This window comes from Kryptolebias marmoratus, linkage group LG10 (assembly GCF_001649575.2).
Source record: "Kryptolebias marmoratus isolate JLee-2015 linkage group LG10, ASM164957v2, whole genome shotgun sequence".
Classification (NCBI taxonomy): domain Eukaryota; kingdom Metazoa; phylum Chordata; class Actinopteri; order Cyprinodontiformes; family Rivulidae; genus Kryptolebias; species Kryptolebias marmoratus.
In genome coordinates, this window is record NC_051439.1 from 14311103 (window position 1) to 14328387 (window position 17285).

The 17285-nt window shown below is 40.0% G+C and overlaps 2 protein-coding genes across 4 annotated transcripts in view; both read left to right on the top strand.

The window, feature by feature from the left end:
- The first annotated feature begins 107 nt into the window (after positions 1-107).
- lin52 (lin-52 DREAM MuvB core complex component) lies at positions 108-11030 on the top strand. Of its 2 annotated transcripts, none has more exons than XM_017409663.3 (6): positions 108-166; positions 1402-1476; positions 1564-1601; positions 1685-1751; positions 1922-2005; positions 10649-11030. In XM_017409663.3, exons 1-6 carry the CDS (start codon positions 148-150, stop codon positions 10702-10704), a joined length of 339 nt encoding a protein of 112 aa, XP_017265152.1. In that variant the 5' UTR covers positions 108-147; the 3' UTR covers positions 10705-11030. The 2 variants fall into 2 exon arrangements, with proteins under 2 accessions (XP_017265152.1, XP_024862248.1); XM_025006480.2 differs by lacking the exon at positions 108-166 and adding an exon at positions 565-628.
- Positions 11031-15355: 4325 nt separating this feature from the next.
- The window catches only part of vsx2 (visual system homeobox 2), a 6603-nt gene continuing 4673 nt past the window's right edge, over positions 15356-17285 (top strand). For both annotated transcript variants that reach the window (XM_017413075.3, XM_017413085.3), the window contains exons 1-3: positions 15356-15872; positions 16068-16152; positions 16692-16815. In XM_017413075.3, the coding sequence (XP_017268564.1) occupies positions 15455-15872; positions 16068-16152; positions 16692-16815 (627 nt within the window). In that variant the 5' untranslated portion in view covers positions 15356-15454. The remainder of the gene's footprint in view (positions 15873-16067; positions 16153-16691; positions 16816-17285) is intronic.

Sequence of the window (17285 nt, forward strand, 5' to 3'; positions counted from 1 at the left end):
ATTGATTTATTTATGACATTTTTCCTAAAAAAAACCCACATCAGATTGATGTTGCACTTGGGCGCCATCCTGTGGCGTTTCTCTGAATTACAACCTTACAACGTTTACCTGCCATTGGCTTTCACGTGTCACGTGATTATTGTGAAGATGGCGTCTCCAAATGGAGGTAAATTTTAATTCGTTACACAGATACGCTGTCAATAAATTGCAAATTTAACCCTTTGAAGCGCACCAAATCGATGACGAACACAACGCCGATTTAACCGAGCACCCAGAGGGGAAACAGACACTTAATGGCGGCGCATTTTAAGGTGTTTGGAGGTGTTTCTCCGTTGACTAAAGGCTCCACTAGCCCCGGTGGTGTTTGTTTCCAGGGTTCAGGGGGGGGAAACAGTAAACAGCTGTCCTCAACCAGCCGAAGAGAAGCGACTCACAGCTGATGTTTTACACGCTGACAGCTCCTAACTCGGTTCTTTGCTACCCACGGGCTCAATGGACTCAATTTACGTTAGTAGTTGACGACTGGTGGCGTTGTTTGTTTCAGAACGACGTCATTTTAAAAAAAAAAACGGTTTGTTTATGGCGGCAGCAGACGGGAGGTTTCGGGTTTTCAATGCGTCTTGTTCAGGTTCAACACACCAATATGTTTCTAATTGTCTTTAATCAGTTGAAGGAAAGTCTATCCAGAAATCTTTTGTAATTCAAGAATACCAGTTAAAGTTGAAGCTGCATTTGGAGACACGTATTTTAGCTGAAAATCAGTTTTCAAATGGAGGATCCATTTTGTTTAAGTCACAGGAATATATCCAGTCTTTTAACACACCTGTGGATGTGTATCATAAATTTCTAATCGCCACACTTTATTCATCTCATCTATGAAACATAGTAATTATGTTTGTGGCCTGTTTTGCTGAGTCTTTCTCTAATTATTCAAATGATTTTTCAAAAAGTATGAATACATTAAACATTATACAGTTTTATATTCATATAACATTTTGTAATAGACCAGCAGTGTTGGGTAAATCAACATATAAAAGATTTGCCACTTGTGTTGAATCCAGCTGAGATTGGATGCCACGTTTGCACGCGTCTCCTTTTCAAAGCTGATGTGGAATTGAGCTCATTTTTATTTAAAACAAATCAAAACTTTAAACTCAGTTGTGTCTGTGTGAGCCTGTGTTTCTGAAACTTAAAAAGAAATGTTTCAGGAAACACTGAAAATTCAGAAACCCTTTTTATGTGTTAGGTTTTCTTTTTTAGCTTAGTTGTTAACTTTAGTGATGTTGTTTGGACATTTATGTGCTCATGTTTTGAATGACTTAAACTACCAGTTATGTGTCTTTTTTTTTTTTACAAAATCTCCAGCATTTTTTTTTTTTACTTCTTGTGTTTTATCATCAGGTGATGATTTTGAGACTTCTCTGCTAAGTTTTGAAAGGCTGGACAGAGCGTCCCCAGACTTGTGGCCCGAACAGTGTAAGTTTTTATCCTTTCTGCTTCTCTGTGTTTGCTCATCATTACATTAAGTTTAATCTTAATTGTGCTCCCGTTTCCCACACACAGTGCCTGGGGTTGCTGAATTTGCTGCATCTTATAAAAATGTGAGTTAGATTTGTTGTCACCTGTTGAAATTTAAAAAGCGCGAGTTGCCCGCTGAGATTTAATTTATTTTTCTCTGATGCAGCCCATCGCAAGCTCACCCCCTAAGTGGATGGCTGAACTGGAGAGCGAGGACATCGAAATGTTAAAAGGTTGGTTACTTTCAAAGATTTTCTGCGCACCTGCAGCATTCGGTGCTAAAGCTGTTTTACTGGAGAGTGTCGACGGAAATCTATAATCCCATCACGAAGAATCTTATTTTGTTGGATTTAGCAACACGTAGCTAAGAGCTTTAAATGCGTGCCCTGCAATCACTCTGCAGAGCTCGGGAGTCTGACCACAGCCAACCTGATGGAGAAGGTCAAAGGACTGCAGAACCTCGCTTACCAGCTAGGCTTAGAGGAGTGTAAGTATGAGAATAACACCCACACACACAAGAAAAACTTTAACAGGAACACATTAAATCACATTTTTAAGCAGTTGTGAAACAGATGCGTTTAGATCAATCACCACTAGATAGTGCTAACAGTCCATTCAGGCTTTTTAACTGCTGTATTTAATTGTTGCAGATTTCCCAGCCTTCACTGTCTTCACGTTCAAAACAGATTGACCTCACATTATCCAAAAAATAAACCAGAATATATACTGTCGTAACTATAACTGTGTAAGAAATGGCAAAAAACTTTAAAACAACGGATTTAGGTCGGTTTAAGAAACACATGCATGCCAACAGGAGCTCGTGCAAAAAAATGCTCAAGAATTTGATGGATGCACAAGCTCTTTATTTAATCCATCCACTCCTGCCTCTATTGTCATAATCCTTGTGGAGTGTGGATTAGAGAGATGTAGCTAAATGCTGATGTTCTAAAAAATAAAAAAATGGTGTGAATTTTTCTAGTGCTAAAAGACGAGGCCAGAATTGTTGTACCGCCACCTTTTACTTCAGTGAGATACAAGTAAATTTAAAAGGTTTGTTCTGTGTTTGGTAGATTTACAAACTATTCATTTTTATGATGGCAAACAGATCTGAGAAGAGAATGCAAGACAGATAGTAGATGTAGCCCCTAAATCTTTTATTTTATGTTCAGTCCTGCCCTTAGATGAATCCACAATAACAGTTTGTACTGATACAATTTTTGGAGAGGCTTTTTCTTTTGAAATGTTGTCGTTGCATTAGTGGAAAAACGTTTATTTATCTAAAAGAGATCATTAGATTGGACTCCAGAGTGATTTGAATTTCAAAGGTCTGCTCCAGTGGTACATCCTAAAGCAGAAACCACATTTATTTGCATTGGTCACATGTTGCTATTTTATACAGTTAAGAATTGATTTTGGTTTGTTTGACTTTTCTCAACCAGAAGAAGAGTGTAATCTTCCTGGTATGAAGATGTTAGCTGTCATAGGTGCAGGACTGCAGGCTTTGCAGTCATGTCATGCACCTCGGGATGAAGGGACACAATGATGGTTATTATTGGTGTCAGAGCAGCCCTGTAATCGGTGCCTGTTTAATGCTCTCTGGTTTAATTTTCTCCTTTTCCTGGCTGTCAGGGGAGGCCCTGTAAATCTCAGCTACTTTTTCATCATGTTTGTGCACTCTTCACTGCCCGTAAACATACTCCGCAGAGGACAGGATTTACTGCCCCTCCCCCTATAACATGTGGATCATTAAAGGGAGAGCTGGTTAATGGGCAAAGCACAATCAAGCAGTGAAAACTCAGCCGCCACACTGCAGTGAGGAAATGAATTCAAGCACTACTAATGCAGGTTCCTGCTTTTTCTTTTGAGCGTATTTGTGTTTGCACACAAGAGGAAACAGAACCGCGAAGGAAGGATGCAACACGCAGCTGTCCTATCGCCGGCACCCCCAAAGTGTGGCGGTGAGACGCTGGTCCAGTTAGTCCCAGAGGGACTTGACGCGTGCCTCCTCTTCAGGCCCCAGCTGTTACTCCACCCCATGATGAATGCCCCAGTTGTGGGTGTGAGTGTGGGCATCAAGCCCCAAATCTCCAGGGGAAGCGAAGGAGTCTGATAAGTGCTGCTATTGGAGGTAATTGAAAGCTGAGTGTTCCTGTGGGATTCACTGAAGGGCCTCAGCTACTGAGACGGCTGGTTAGGTGGCTGCAGGAGTCAGTGATTTTGGCATTTGCACACTTGTGGGCTTTAGGCTGCTGACTCTCATTTAACTCCCTTGGTTGGGCTGTTTATCAGGAGACAGTATGGATTACTGTATGCTGACTTTGTGTGTAAACATGGAAATCAAAAGAAGCACATCACAACCCAGATCCAGTCTTTGTACCCTTTATGGATTATTATTTGTTTTATTTTAGTAGCTGGGTTCAAAATAGGTTTTGTTAGGGGTGTGGGGAGGATAAAAAAAAAAAAAATCATAAAAATAGGAATTTTTATTTTCTAAGATTCAGAATTATTTACTTGTCTATTTGTCAAAGTTGAGTTCTCTTTTGAGTTGAGACTTTTCAATCTTCCGTACTCGGCTCGTTATTAAAGCAATAACTTATGAGTCTCTGCTGATTTTAGTTAAGTCAGTAGTAGAGCAGTGAATATTATTTGCGTCTTCAGTTAAGGCAAATGTTTTAAGCACACTTTGAGCTCTTCTGGGATTTGGGCAAAAAAAGAGCTGAACGTTACTTATTTAATGTGCAAAGTTTGTAAAGTACTTGAGTTATACTACAAATACCTGCTCACATTGTCCGCTATCACTTAAGCCAGTATCTCACTTTGACTAGTTTGTTAACAGCATTTGCAGAGGTAAACATTCGCAGGGGTTCTCATTTTCTTTGAGTGGGTCACAGAGGCTTGTTGCTTGAATTTTGAACATGTTCAAAATAGTCAGAGCTGTTGCCAGCGTGTCAGACTCTTCTCAGTTTTGTTGTGGGTGTCTTGAACTCTTCTCGAGAGCACTAGATCTGTATTTTGACAAGGCTGTAGCTTTAAATTGCCAGGTCTAAAAACAACACTGGTGTAAAATACTAATTATTAAAAAAAAGAAAACGGGTCCAAATCTGCCTATCTTTGTTTTAAAGGTACTCCAGTAGAGTAAAAGATAAACAGCGGCTGTGGTGGGCATGATTTGGGTGAAGGAGGGCTTTTTTTTTTTTGCATGTTGACCACACAGCTCGCTTTAACTCAAACAGCCCAGTGAGAATCTGGATTTCGAGTTGAACGAAGCTAAACAAGTTTAAAGTCCAGCTGTTGATCAATAAAATTGCAAAGTCTCAGTGAATCTGAATAGGAATTATTTACTTAAACATATTCCATTTAAATTCAAAAAAAGTTAAAAAACAAAAACAACTGGACTTCCGTTTTTGTTTTTTAACTTTTTTTTAATTTACCATGGCCTGGATGACTGAGAATCTACACCAGCATATTCCATTTAAAGACTACAAACTGTGTTAGCTGTTTAAATGGCACCAAAGTCCTCTTTATCTGGGTATAAAAGTGATACGCACTGAAAAATGAGTAGTGTAACATAAAAGACTAATTGTAGATGACCATATTCTTATATTAAAAGCCTTTGGTGTCACTCAGTGTATTCTGGGACCACCTGTTGTGGCTGTTTTCATGCTCTAGATCACCTCTTCTCTGTTATAATACCACCCAGCACAGACCCAGTGTGACCCCTGTTGCATCCGTCTGAGTGAAGGTGAGACTGAAGGGCACCCAGTCCTGACAGCTCCTAATGGGCCCTGCGTTCACTATCACCTCCTCCTCACCCTCAGGATCAATCTCCAGCCTATTAGAGGCATGCCGCTGCTGAATATGATTGCATTCACTGGGCCCCATTCGTGCTAATGTGCCTCCATCAATCCATCAAGGCGGGCTGACTGCAGGCCGGCCAGTTATGAAGTGCCTGAGCTGACAGCTGCTGAATGAGGAACAGGGTGTGCCTCCCCGCCAACGCGTTCCTCCTCCTCCTCTTCCTCCTCACCTCCACTATTTCACTCTGCTCGTGTTTTCTTGTTTCCCCGGACTCTCCTTGGCCTCGAAGTAGCACTGAATGGGAAAGTAACTCTTCGTTTCCTTTTGAGATCCCACGAAGTGAAACAAAGATTGGGGCCGAATCAGTTACTTCTCTTATCCTAATTGTTTTAAAACTGTTCTAAAATAGATTTCCTAACGTGTCCAGGATCAGTTCTGGAGCTACGTGGGGAAAAGAAGATGCAGAGCCTGAACACCCGCTCTCACTCGCTGCTCCTCAGTCTTGCCTGCCTGCCGCCTCCCTGAGCAGATCGGAAATGACATCTCATTTCCATAAAGGCATTAGGAATTCATTGGATTTTCTTTCCCAGCTAATCATGGTGCGGGTGTAAAACCTTTTAGGCTTTTTAATGAATGATTTTTGACTGATTGCCTATTAATAAGGACACCTCTTGAACAGGCATAGGCTGGGGCAGGGGTTGGGAAGTGCAGATGTGTTTGTTTTGGTGTGTGAATGTGTGTGTGTGTGTGTCAGCCAGGCGAAAATGCATTGGAGGAGGAGGAGGAGAAGGAGGAGGGGTGGGCCTTCTCGGTTGGGACATAAAGAGGAACCAGTGGCTCCCCTGGGAAATCACAGCTCGTGTCTGCATCTTAAATATCCCCGTGAAGTATCAATAAGTGGGTAATTGAATTTTGAACACAAACATGAGCGTCAGGTGTATGTGTTGCAAGGCGAGGGGTGTCGGGGGCGAGTGCGTCAGATGAATATGTGTGCCTTCAAGTGTTTCCATGCCTGGGTGTTTGTGTGTGTCATCTCCTCTGTGTCTCCACTGTCCCCGGGGAGGAGGGTAGTGAAAGTGGATGTTAAATCCATTAAATAAAGCTTACATCCCGTAATAGCCAAGCAGCACACAGACATGAGCGGTGGGGATCAGATATGTCCTCTTAACTCCTAATGAAAGTGAATTGGAGCAGTCAGTGCCGGCCCAGGACTCCGGTTAACCCAGCTGGTCATCTGTCTAAGCAGCTAACGGGGGTCTAGCAGCAGGAGCCTGCCATTTGGAGAGGGAGGGGTGGAGGGGTTTGAGAGACAGAGTGATGATTACTCTCATTTTATCCACAGGGGAGCAATGGTGGGGGCTATAAGAAAGACACCCAGATCAGTTGCCATAAAGGAGAGGAAAGTAAGATGTTACACCACCACGCTTCCTCCGCATTTGCATTTGATCCACCTGGGAGTTGCCAAATGAAAATGATTTACCAGTGCGAGGCGTAAAATTGCAGGAACATTTGGGCTGCAACAAGCAGCTTCTGGCGCTCTCCGTTCAGATTAGGACAGTAGGCAACATTTGGAAGAGCCGTGGGGCACATTTAGCTGTTGAAAAATATAGGTTAATCCCCATTGTCGCTCTGTTCCCAACATGGCCTAAAACCACAGCCACAGAGTTCGGATCCTGTGGTTAAAAAAAGGAATTCTAAGTGAAATTGTGGCATATTGTGCGTTTTTGTTGTTGTTGTTACTACAAACCCATTTTAGGCTGTTAGGAAATCTGACCAGTCAGAGCTAAATGATAATTAGATGGCAACAAATCAACAGGGCAAACCGATGCTCTGCAGAATCCATAAGGTGTCATTTAGTATGGATGGCAGTCGTAACAAGATCCTGATTAACTTAGTGCAAAATTAGTAATTGACCTTTCTAATCAACTAAACAAATCTCTAAGTCCCCCTAATCAGTATTGATCTCTCTGAGTGTATGACAAAGCCTGTGTGTCTGTGTCTGTGTGTGCTGAGCAGTGTGCATGTGCTTTAGTGTCTCATTTGAACTTTTGTTTCTCTGTTTTTATGTAAGCCTTAGAAAAAAATACAGGCTTTATTGTTTTTTTGAATTATTCAGTTTATTATATTATTAGTTTCTAAGGGTTGCAGTATCAGTCTAAAGGTTTGTGCTGGTTTTCTGTGAACATATTACATTTAGCAATCACTCCTGTTTTTATATTCTCCATGTTCACAAGCACAGAATAACTAAATTATCAGATATTAGAGTAAAAGAAAGTTTTAGTTTGTATTCATATTATTTCCAGGTATTTATTGACTGAAGCAGCAGCTGTTTCCTAATGAAATGCTTTCAGGGTTCCACTGTGTACGCTTTGAGTGGCTGTTTGTTTTAAAGTTTTTTGTTGTTGGTTTATAGTTTATTTAAATTAGTTTTATCCAGAAACAGAAACAAAAATCAGTGTTTCTTTACGAAGCAATGAAACCGTTACTTTCTAACCTATAGTTAGCTTCACGGTGCTACCTCGTGGTTAGACTTTTAAAGAAAGCTAAAACTTTAAAAACAAAAAGGTCAAACTAAAATTATTCTTGTTTGAGCTGATAACAGGTAATTGACTTGGACAGTTATTATTATCACTTACCCGTTTGTCACAATTAGCTCATACAGTATTATTATTTTTAATTATCCAAGTATACTTTGAGCCTGAATATTTTTCAGATTTGTTCATCTTTGCACACTTAAAAAGTAATCGAGTAATCTTACTACTGTTTTTAGTGATCATCAAAAATACCTTTAGACTTTTTAATTTATATTTCTATTAAATGGTCATAGTTCTTTAATAAAGTCCTTATTAAAATGTGATGATTTCATTCCATGTTTGTATTTAGAATAAGTTGTAATTTGTTTGAAGATAATGACTTGAATAAGTTTGGCATTAAATGTGTGTGAAATGTCCAATCTAGTTTTAAATGTCACTCAAACATTGTCTTCTTGTCTCAATATGGTCATTTAAGGTTTTAATAGCTCAATTCTGTTTAATGCTTCAAGAAGCAGTTTGCAGACATCACAGAGACAAAGGCCTGCATGACTAATTTAATTTTAATCTCCATTACAATTTTGGTTTCTGAGCGAACATGGTCATTAAATTAAAAAAAGGTATTTTTTGCCAATTAAACACAAACTAAAATATATCAGGTGCCACTTAAATCCCTGTCCAACCCAGAGGCTTTGATTAAACAGCTGGTTTTGCTCTGAAGGCCGAACCCCCTGCTCTGTTGCCACACCGGAGCCTGGATTGCCAGGGCCACTTAAAGGACTTTTCTGCATTTTTCCGAATCCTGCGATCATTTGCTTCTGCGAAAGGAAATTCTCCCGCAGACATTTGCTTTGGAACAAGGGCAGTGCTGCTTCAATGACGCTGTCCGGTAGTAATCAAAGAAGCTCCTCACATCAGTGCAGTGGGCCAGCAGGGTTCAGTGTCGGAGTCTGCAATGATGCTCACTTGATTAAACAATAAGTAATTAATAGTAAACACACGACTCAAACCGGTCAACTACAGTGGATCTACATGTGGGTATTGTCAGTGTTGCTGTGTATTACATCACATATTGATATATTACCTCTAATTTGTCAAAATGCAAAGCAGCTTTCAGAATTGTTTTTTTATCTCTGCAAAAAAAAGAGTGCCAGCATTTGTTTGCTAACTGTATATTGTTGTGACAGAGCAATTAAACCTTTTTTCCTTTTAAATAATTAAACATTAAACACACTAATGGTGATAGTTTTTAAACCAAAATAGGTCAGCCGTGATGTTCTGCGTTTACTTCCTGTTTACATCTGTAAGGACGTCGACCCGGACTGACTGGCTTCCAGTACACTGATAATATGATGCACATTAGAGAGATGCAAATGATTAATCTGAGAATAACCAAACATTTAAATACTTGAATGATGTTCTTGGTCACATTTTGTTTAGCTGTGACCAGAAAAAAAAGTTTATTTATGTTTAATAGAGTCTTAAATGTTGTATCAGTTATTTGAGTATGCTGGACCAGAGGGAGGCCGAACTAAACCATAATTAATGAGGCGCACAGCAAGGTGGTAAAGTCTTTCTTGATTTGTTTTATCCTTCAGGCTCATCGTGAGCTCAAACAAAAAGGGAGGTCATGACACGTTAAAAATCCAAATTATTAACTGCTACTGTTTACCATTTCTAGTGTTACTGCTCTAAAAAGGCAAGTGACACCATCAAAGTGACAGTTTTAGGGTCATCCCAGTGTAATTGCTTTCCCTCACCTAATTTTAATAGCTTAATTTTAATCTAAAGCACCCCCCGGATGTCCTGGAGTTGGCTGATGACTTTGTTTAGGGTGATTTGAAGAGACAGCAAAGTGCAAAATGAATTCATCCCAATCCAATTAGCATCATCTTTAACCTTATGATGGACACCTCAAGGTGACTTAGCCCCACGCCCAGATGCACCATTATCATTCCACCTTGACCATCTCATCTAGATTACTAAAAGCTCGTCTTTTTCATTAACCGCCTTGGGCAGGGAGGCTCAGGAACGCGCCGGGCAACTTTATCCCAGTTTCTACAGGTGTTGAGAAGGTGGATGGCTTTGATGTCTAATTTAAAAAAAAAAAGTTTTCTGTTCTGCAGGTTCATGTTGATGTGCAGGGTTGTTAAATTAGCTCCTAAATTTAACATTAAGAACAGTTTATATAATGCATCATGTGCCAGGACCAGAAGGCCTAATCTTCTGCCTTTTTACCTTTTATAAGAAACTTAAAAAAATAAAAAAAATGGCACTGAAAAGGTTAATCTGACTTGGCCCTGTTAAAGAAACAAAAGAAACAATCACAGCCATACTTTTCTGTAAATTTTTGTTCTTTAACTTTAGCCCTTCTGTAATGTTTTTCCTATACAATCCGTGTCATATATAAACACACAGAGACATTCAGCTTTTTTTTCTCCCCTTAATCTCAGCTGCCTGAATATTTTTTATCCCACTAAACTGAAACAGCAGTCATGCATTCACAAGACTCTTTGGTAGCTAACTTCATCTCCATTTTATGTTTCCCATGAACTGAATGAACAGATGTTTGTATAAATTGCATTCCTGTGACACTGCAGATATTAAATACATGCTTTGCATCACTAAATAGCTGTTTTGATGTCATTGGAACTGCATGCAAATGTTGTGTTGGACTGAGTATCAATATATTAGTTATCATGATTGTTAGAAGTTGGTAAAAGAAGTGCAGATCGTTGATCGAGGAAGATGTTGATTTGGAGTGAAGTAATTATTATGTGACGTTTTGTTTGCTTTTCCAGCCAGAGAAATGACCAGGGGGAAGTTCCTGAACATACTGGAAAGGCCGAAGAAATGACCTATTTTTTTTTGTTTTGTTTTGTTTTTGGTTTTTTTGTTGTTGAAGCGAGTGGACATTTGGAATATTTGGTTCTTTTACTTGTTTACACCTTAACAAATTTTAAAGACTGAACTCGCCTGTAAATTGAAGCAAAATGGTTCCTCGCACAGCTGGAATTTCTGTTTTAAATTCCCCCAGTGGTCTCTATGCCTTTACTTTCATTGGTACCTTCTTTTTTTTACTAACTTTATTTGTCATAGACCTTAATGAAGTTAAGTGTTTCTTATTTATTCGTTTAAACATAAATCACCTTCTTATTTCTTTTTTTTTTTTTTTGCAAGTTGTGACATTGTAAAATAAAGTTTTGAAACAAATAAAAAGAAAAAGGCTGTTTCTTTAATTTCAAAGTTTGGAAGAGACAGTTCAGTTTTTAATTAGGGCAATAACTTCATGCCTGCTCCATTCCTCAGAGTGCAGCACCTCTCTGCTGTGCTCATGCAGGGGCTCCCAGGGCTTCCCAGCTACCAGGGGCCACGGTTTCCCCTTTAATGAGCCCTGGAAAGCAGGGTTCCTCCACACAAAACATTGCATAAAAATAATATTGTCCATTGTCATCTCCGGTAATAAGAGTAGACATAATTACGGGGACCGTTTCTTTTCTAATTAGCACACTTCAGCCTTGTTGGAGCTTGCAGCCGGGCAAAAAAGAGGGAATCAGACAGGCATGCCGAATGGGAAACAAAAAGAAGTCCATCCGCCGTAATTAGGTGAGACAATGGCCGGGATTGTTCCCGGCTGGAGATGTCGCTGGGCCTCTGGCCGCTCGCTCCCAACAAGTTACACTTCTCCACAGGCCGCTAATAAGCCCCTAATCGTCTTTCCGATTCACACGGACAGAGAGGCCCGCACCCCCTGCCTCTCACACGGACCCTCACTCACCCCTTCAAATTAAAATTTAAAAAAAAATCTGGATTAAGTCTGCAGAGAGTGGCTTTCCCTGAGCGTCCTGCGAGGAGGGAAGAGTGGTGTTCCCTGAACGCATCACGAAAATACACTTTTATTTAGTAAAATAGGTGTTATAGGTCTATAATCTGTTATATTCTTTAAAGCGGACGATTATGTTTTCCTTGTGTGTGTGTGTGTTGCCAAAATATGTCGTGAACCACTGGACGAATATTAATGAGTTTTGCAGAAAGTAATCATTGGATTCGCATCTACAAGCGATTAACTTTTGGAGTCAATCCCATTCAAGATGGCCGCCACAGCTAATCAACACTAAGTCAGTTTTACAGACGTGGAGCTGAGATTCATTCACAACACACACTCTGAGCGTGGCATCTGGCAGGAAAGGCGGCGGACGACATGTATTCCTTCAATGAATGCTTGTTTTTAGATGGTAAACATATAAAAGCAACAGGCTGCTCTGTTGAGGAACACTGATCAGTCTGCTCTCTGACATGTTCAGTATGTTTCACGCGCCGGTGGCTGCCTGTCACCCGCAGACCAAAACCAGGCCCCACGGAGCTGGTCGCCCATACCGGAGGGAAAGAGGTCCACCCCGGTGACGTCACATCCCTCCGCGTCAATCCGATGTGCCCCCAGCCCTTAAATTAGCTGTCAATTAGTGCAAATGAATCAACTCCTCGCCTAATTAAGCAATGCCAACGGGCAGCTCGCAAACATGCCATGGTGGAGGGAGCCATGAGAAAGCTGCGGGACCTGCAGAGTCTGTGCTGGGGAGGAGGAGGAGGAAGAGGAGGGGGCGCATAACATCACACCCTGCTTTCAAGAAGCAGATAAGAGGCTCAGACTGGGTTTTAGTCTCTCTCTCTCTCTCGCTCTCTCTCTCCTGACTCCTCACTGCTTGTTTGCTGTCGACCCGAGGATCCCTCTTGATTCAGCACCTCACATTCCTGCAAGTTTTGACCTTGGAATATTTTGAAATAATAATTACAAATGATATGATACATATTTTACAAGTTACTAATTTGTTTTAAAATGATTTAAAATGTAAAATTAATCTATTCCTTCCGGGTTTCTCGTATTTCTGCGCCCACATCTAATCTTTTAAATGCATCTCAGTCTTTGCCACACATTAAAACACCTAACATGCATTAAAGGTACTCATTTTAAACTATGAAATTAAACATAAAAAAGGATCATCCTTCACGGAATTGTGCAGTTTTAAAGAGTTTACTCTAGTAGTTCTTTAGATATAGTGATATGACATGCATTTCTGAAATGCGGGTATGCACTTAGTGTAAACAAAGCACTTTAATCTGCATGTTTTAATCAAAAAATCAGAGCATAAATGCGTACCAATACGTCAAAATTATCGGACTTCTCCTTCCCAAACAGCTCTTCCATGGATGGCACCATTGTTGACCTATTTTCAGTCACTTTGGCTGTTTCTGTAGGTAAACAAATGCTTACAATTTCTTAATTTAAGGACACATTAATCCATTGATATGAGACAAATCTTATGCATTTTTCTTATTTTATGAATTTGTTTTGTCCAGTCTTCATGATAGTTCCTCATGGGCAGTGTAACCTTATCGGGTTATTAGATTTTAACCTCCTGCAGATGATAAGGACCTTTTCCAGATCCTATAATTTTGCAATGAGCCTTTTAACAAGACTGGGAGGAGTGAAGCCCGCAGAAAAAAAAGATGCTTCATTCAAGTGGAAAGTGACGTTTGTGAACTGCAAATAAAGGGGGGGGGGGGGATCAACAGCTGTGTTCTTTTTAATCTAGAGCCGTCCATCAGATTCTGCAGGTCTTTGATGTGCAACCTAATCTACACGAATGACTGAACTAAATATTCCCTTAATCTAGAGCCTTATTAAGCAGCCTCTTTTCTGCATGTAAATCGGCGTGTATCTAATTTCCCCAGAAGATGGATTAATGAAAGGAAGAAAAAAAAACATACACAGAGGAGAAAGTGTTGAACAAACAAACAAACAAGCTGTATAGATTGCAGCAGGAGTGATGATGGAGTGAGAGGCCTCAGTTACTTCCCTGTAATTGACGGGGGTCATTCTGACTCACACCCTTCCGTGTTAATAAATGACTGGATCCCAACAGGTTGATGTGTCATTAGCATATCCTAATAACATTGATTTCTTCATTAATAGAATTTCCACTAAATAGGCCCTAATTACTTTCAACTGGCCAACCACTAATTGCAGCAGCAACATTTTTCTTCTTGTTAATCAGCTGCTCGTTTCACGCTGATATAAAATATGACTCTGGATGGCAGGTCGGTGGAGGCTCTGCTCCTCGGACTCACGCCTTTCAGGCCACTTTTCTCTAGTTGCATTGCTCTGCAGCCTTTCGTGGACATGTTTGATTTATTTAGCAAGGTTTCCTGTTTCTTACATTATAGCAGAATTACTTGAATGATGCAGTATGTGCAGACTTACACACTGACTCAGTCAGGACCTTGTTGTGGGAGATTTCTGAACAAATTTGTTCCGCTGTAATATAAAAAGACAGCTGTGGAAAAAAATAAATAAAATGTTGGATTATTCCCATTTTTGACCATCCCATTAAGGTCAACAATATCAATAATATTAATAATAAAAGTAAAAATTGTTGGATTATTTCTGTTTTTGATTATTCTATTATGGTCAACAACATCAATAATAATTAAAATAATAATAATAAGAGTAAAAATAAGTAAAAAAAACAAACAAACAAAACACAGGCATATATACATATATATATATATATATATATATATATATATATATATATATATATATATATATATATATATATATATATAAATGGAAAAAAACGCTTTATATATATATACAGAGAAAGAGGGGGGTTTCTTTTCATTTTTTATTAATACTCAAAACAAGTATATTTTGTTCTACTATTATTATCCATCCATTTTCTTTAACCGCTTCTCCATTCCGGGTCGCGGGTAGCTGGTGCATACTATTATTATTATCATCATAATTAATAATATTATTACTAATATTATTGTTATTATTATTATTTAATCTTGTGCATTTTGGCTGCCTCTGCTGTGGGATTAGCACCGTCCAGGACCGAGTCCATGTCCTCCAGCTGTCGTTGTTTTGGGAGGGCCTTTTGATTTGCGTGTGATGAGTTTCCCAGAGCATCTGGAGATCAATTATCCATCCATGTGAGCTGCAGGTTGGGCACAGAGATCATAGCTGGCTCGGTGTGTGTGTGTGTGTTTGTGTGTGTGTGTGAAGCACTCTGCGAAAGGCAATACATGCAGATTTATTCCGGGAGATTGAGGTAATTTTCTTAGCCTGCACCATTTCAAAGGTAGAGGTGTGAGATGGGCTTAATTTGATCAGAGTCGCTGAACAATTAAGGCATCAGTTCAGAATGAATTTTCTCATGTTGCAATAAATCTGTTTACACACCTTTTCTTTTGTGTTTCATATTTAATGTTCGTTGTTACATTTTCGTCCCGAAAAGAAAGAAAAAATATATATTTCAAACCTTGTCTTCGTCCATTCACACAGTCCTGAGGAAAATGCAGATATGTATCAGAGAGGGCGTATAACGCATCCATGATCCACTGGAATCCTGAATCCTTGCAGCTGATTGGCTGCTGGCTGCTGCCTCTTGTTGGGATGGACCTGTTGGATAAAAGGACCATTTTCTAAACGACTGTGTGTTACTGTGTTACACAGAGGATCATGCACTGGGGACCATCCTGCAAGGCGCTGCAATAAGAAAAAATAAAAGACCTTTCAAGGAGCATAAAACCCCCCCTCCACCATGACGGGCAAGCAGGGAGCCGTGGTGTCGGGAAGTTTGAACCTCTCGGAGAAAAGCTCCCAGGGCGCAAACGGAGGGAGCCACCAGTCGAAGAGCAGCTCCGTCCACCCGCCGCCCAGGTGCACCGGCTTCGGCATCCAGGAGATCCTGGGGCTGAATAAAGAACCGTCCGCGACCCCGAGGAGCCCGCTCAGCTCGCTGCCTGCCGGGGCGCACCTCATCGCCGCCAGGTCCGTGCTGGGCCCCGCCGGCGTGGGGGTCGGCGTCGGGATGGGATTAATCGGGCCTGGTGGGATTCCGTCGTTTTACGGCCAACCAGCGTTTCTGGAGACGGTGCTGTCGGAGGGACAGGATGTCCACCTGCAGCCCCACGGCAGGTCCGTGGTCCGGCTGGACACCAGTCAGTCCGCCAGCTCAGGTGAGCTACAAATCAACCACATTATTATTATTATTATTATTATTATTATTATTATTATTATTATTATTATTATTATTATCATCATCATTGAATAAAATGTCGTGCATTCTTTAGTAAAAGGGGGTTGAGTAAAAGGGGGTTGTATTTTTTTTGTATTCTGTCTTCCAACCTAACACTGTCTGTTTTTACATCCAGACTCTGAGGATTTATCTTCAAATGAACGAAAACACTCCAAGTCATCAGTAAGTCAGAACAAGAAACGCAAGAAAAGACGTCACCGGTTAGTGTTCATTTCTTTTAGAATAATTTAATATATCTGATAGATTTGTGACAATAACCAGGCTAATGCTCCGGTTTATTTTATATATATATATATATATATATATATGAAAAAAATATATCCTAACTGTAACTGTATATTTTCCCTAATTAAAATTGAACTTTTATTGTATTTTTTTTGTTTGTTTGTTTTAATCTTGTGTCATTATTACTAATTATCAACAGCCCAGCTGATAAGAATTAACTAAAAATCTTATAAATACGTTTATATTTCCTTATTGTAACTGAAGCATCTTACATAAATTAGTTCAGCATTGTGTGTTTTGGTTTCTTCTTCATATCTGAGGTGACAAAATTTATTAAAACTAACTAAAATGAAACAATTATTATTTCCAATTCGTTTCCAATTTTTTCAAATCCTGCATCTATTACTTATGACAAAGCTTGAGAATTTTTTAAATGATTATTTTTTCTTTTCTTTTCATGGAGCAAGATTTGAACTCTTCTAAATATTTCCAATAACCCCCTCGGTGTCCACAGAACCATCTTCACCTCCTATCAGCTGGAGGAGCTGGAAAAGGCCTTCAACGAGGCGCACTACCCGGATGTTTATGCCCGGGAGATGCTGGCCATGAAAACAGAGCTACCTGAAGACAGAATACAGGTGAGGCTTCCTCTGATTCTCTGTTTCATTTTGAAAACAAAGCCCCTGAACATTTCCACTCCACCATCATGCGTCCAGACTCTCTTAGGCGCATTATGTGGTTTTAAAAAGTAGTATTTATTTAATTATCATATCATGTCATATCAATTTAAATGGGAGCAATGTGTTTGCCTTTATTTGTAAAGGGTTACATGGCGTTAAGGAGCTACTATTAAAAAAAATCCCATTATGTCTAGAAAAGTGCGTCATTTGAAAGAAATAATGTGCAAACATATTCTAATTAAAAAATTAAAGCACACTTTTATGTTACGTTTTATATTATGCAAATGCCATCCATCCATCCATCCATCCTCTTCCGCTTATCCGGGGTCGGGTCGCGGGGGCAGCAGCCTAAGCAGGGAGACCCAGACTTCCCTCTCCCCAGCCACTTGGGCCAGCTCCTCCGGGGGAATCCCAAGGCGTTCCCAGGC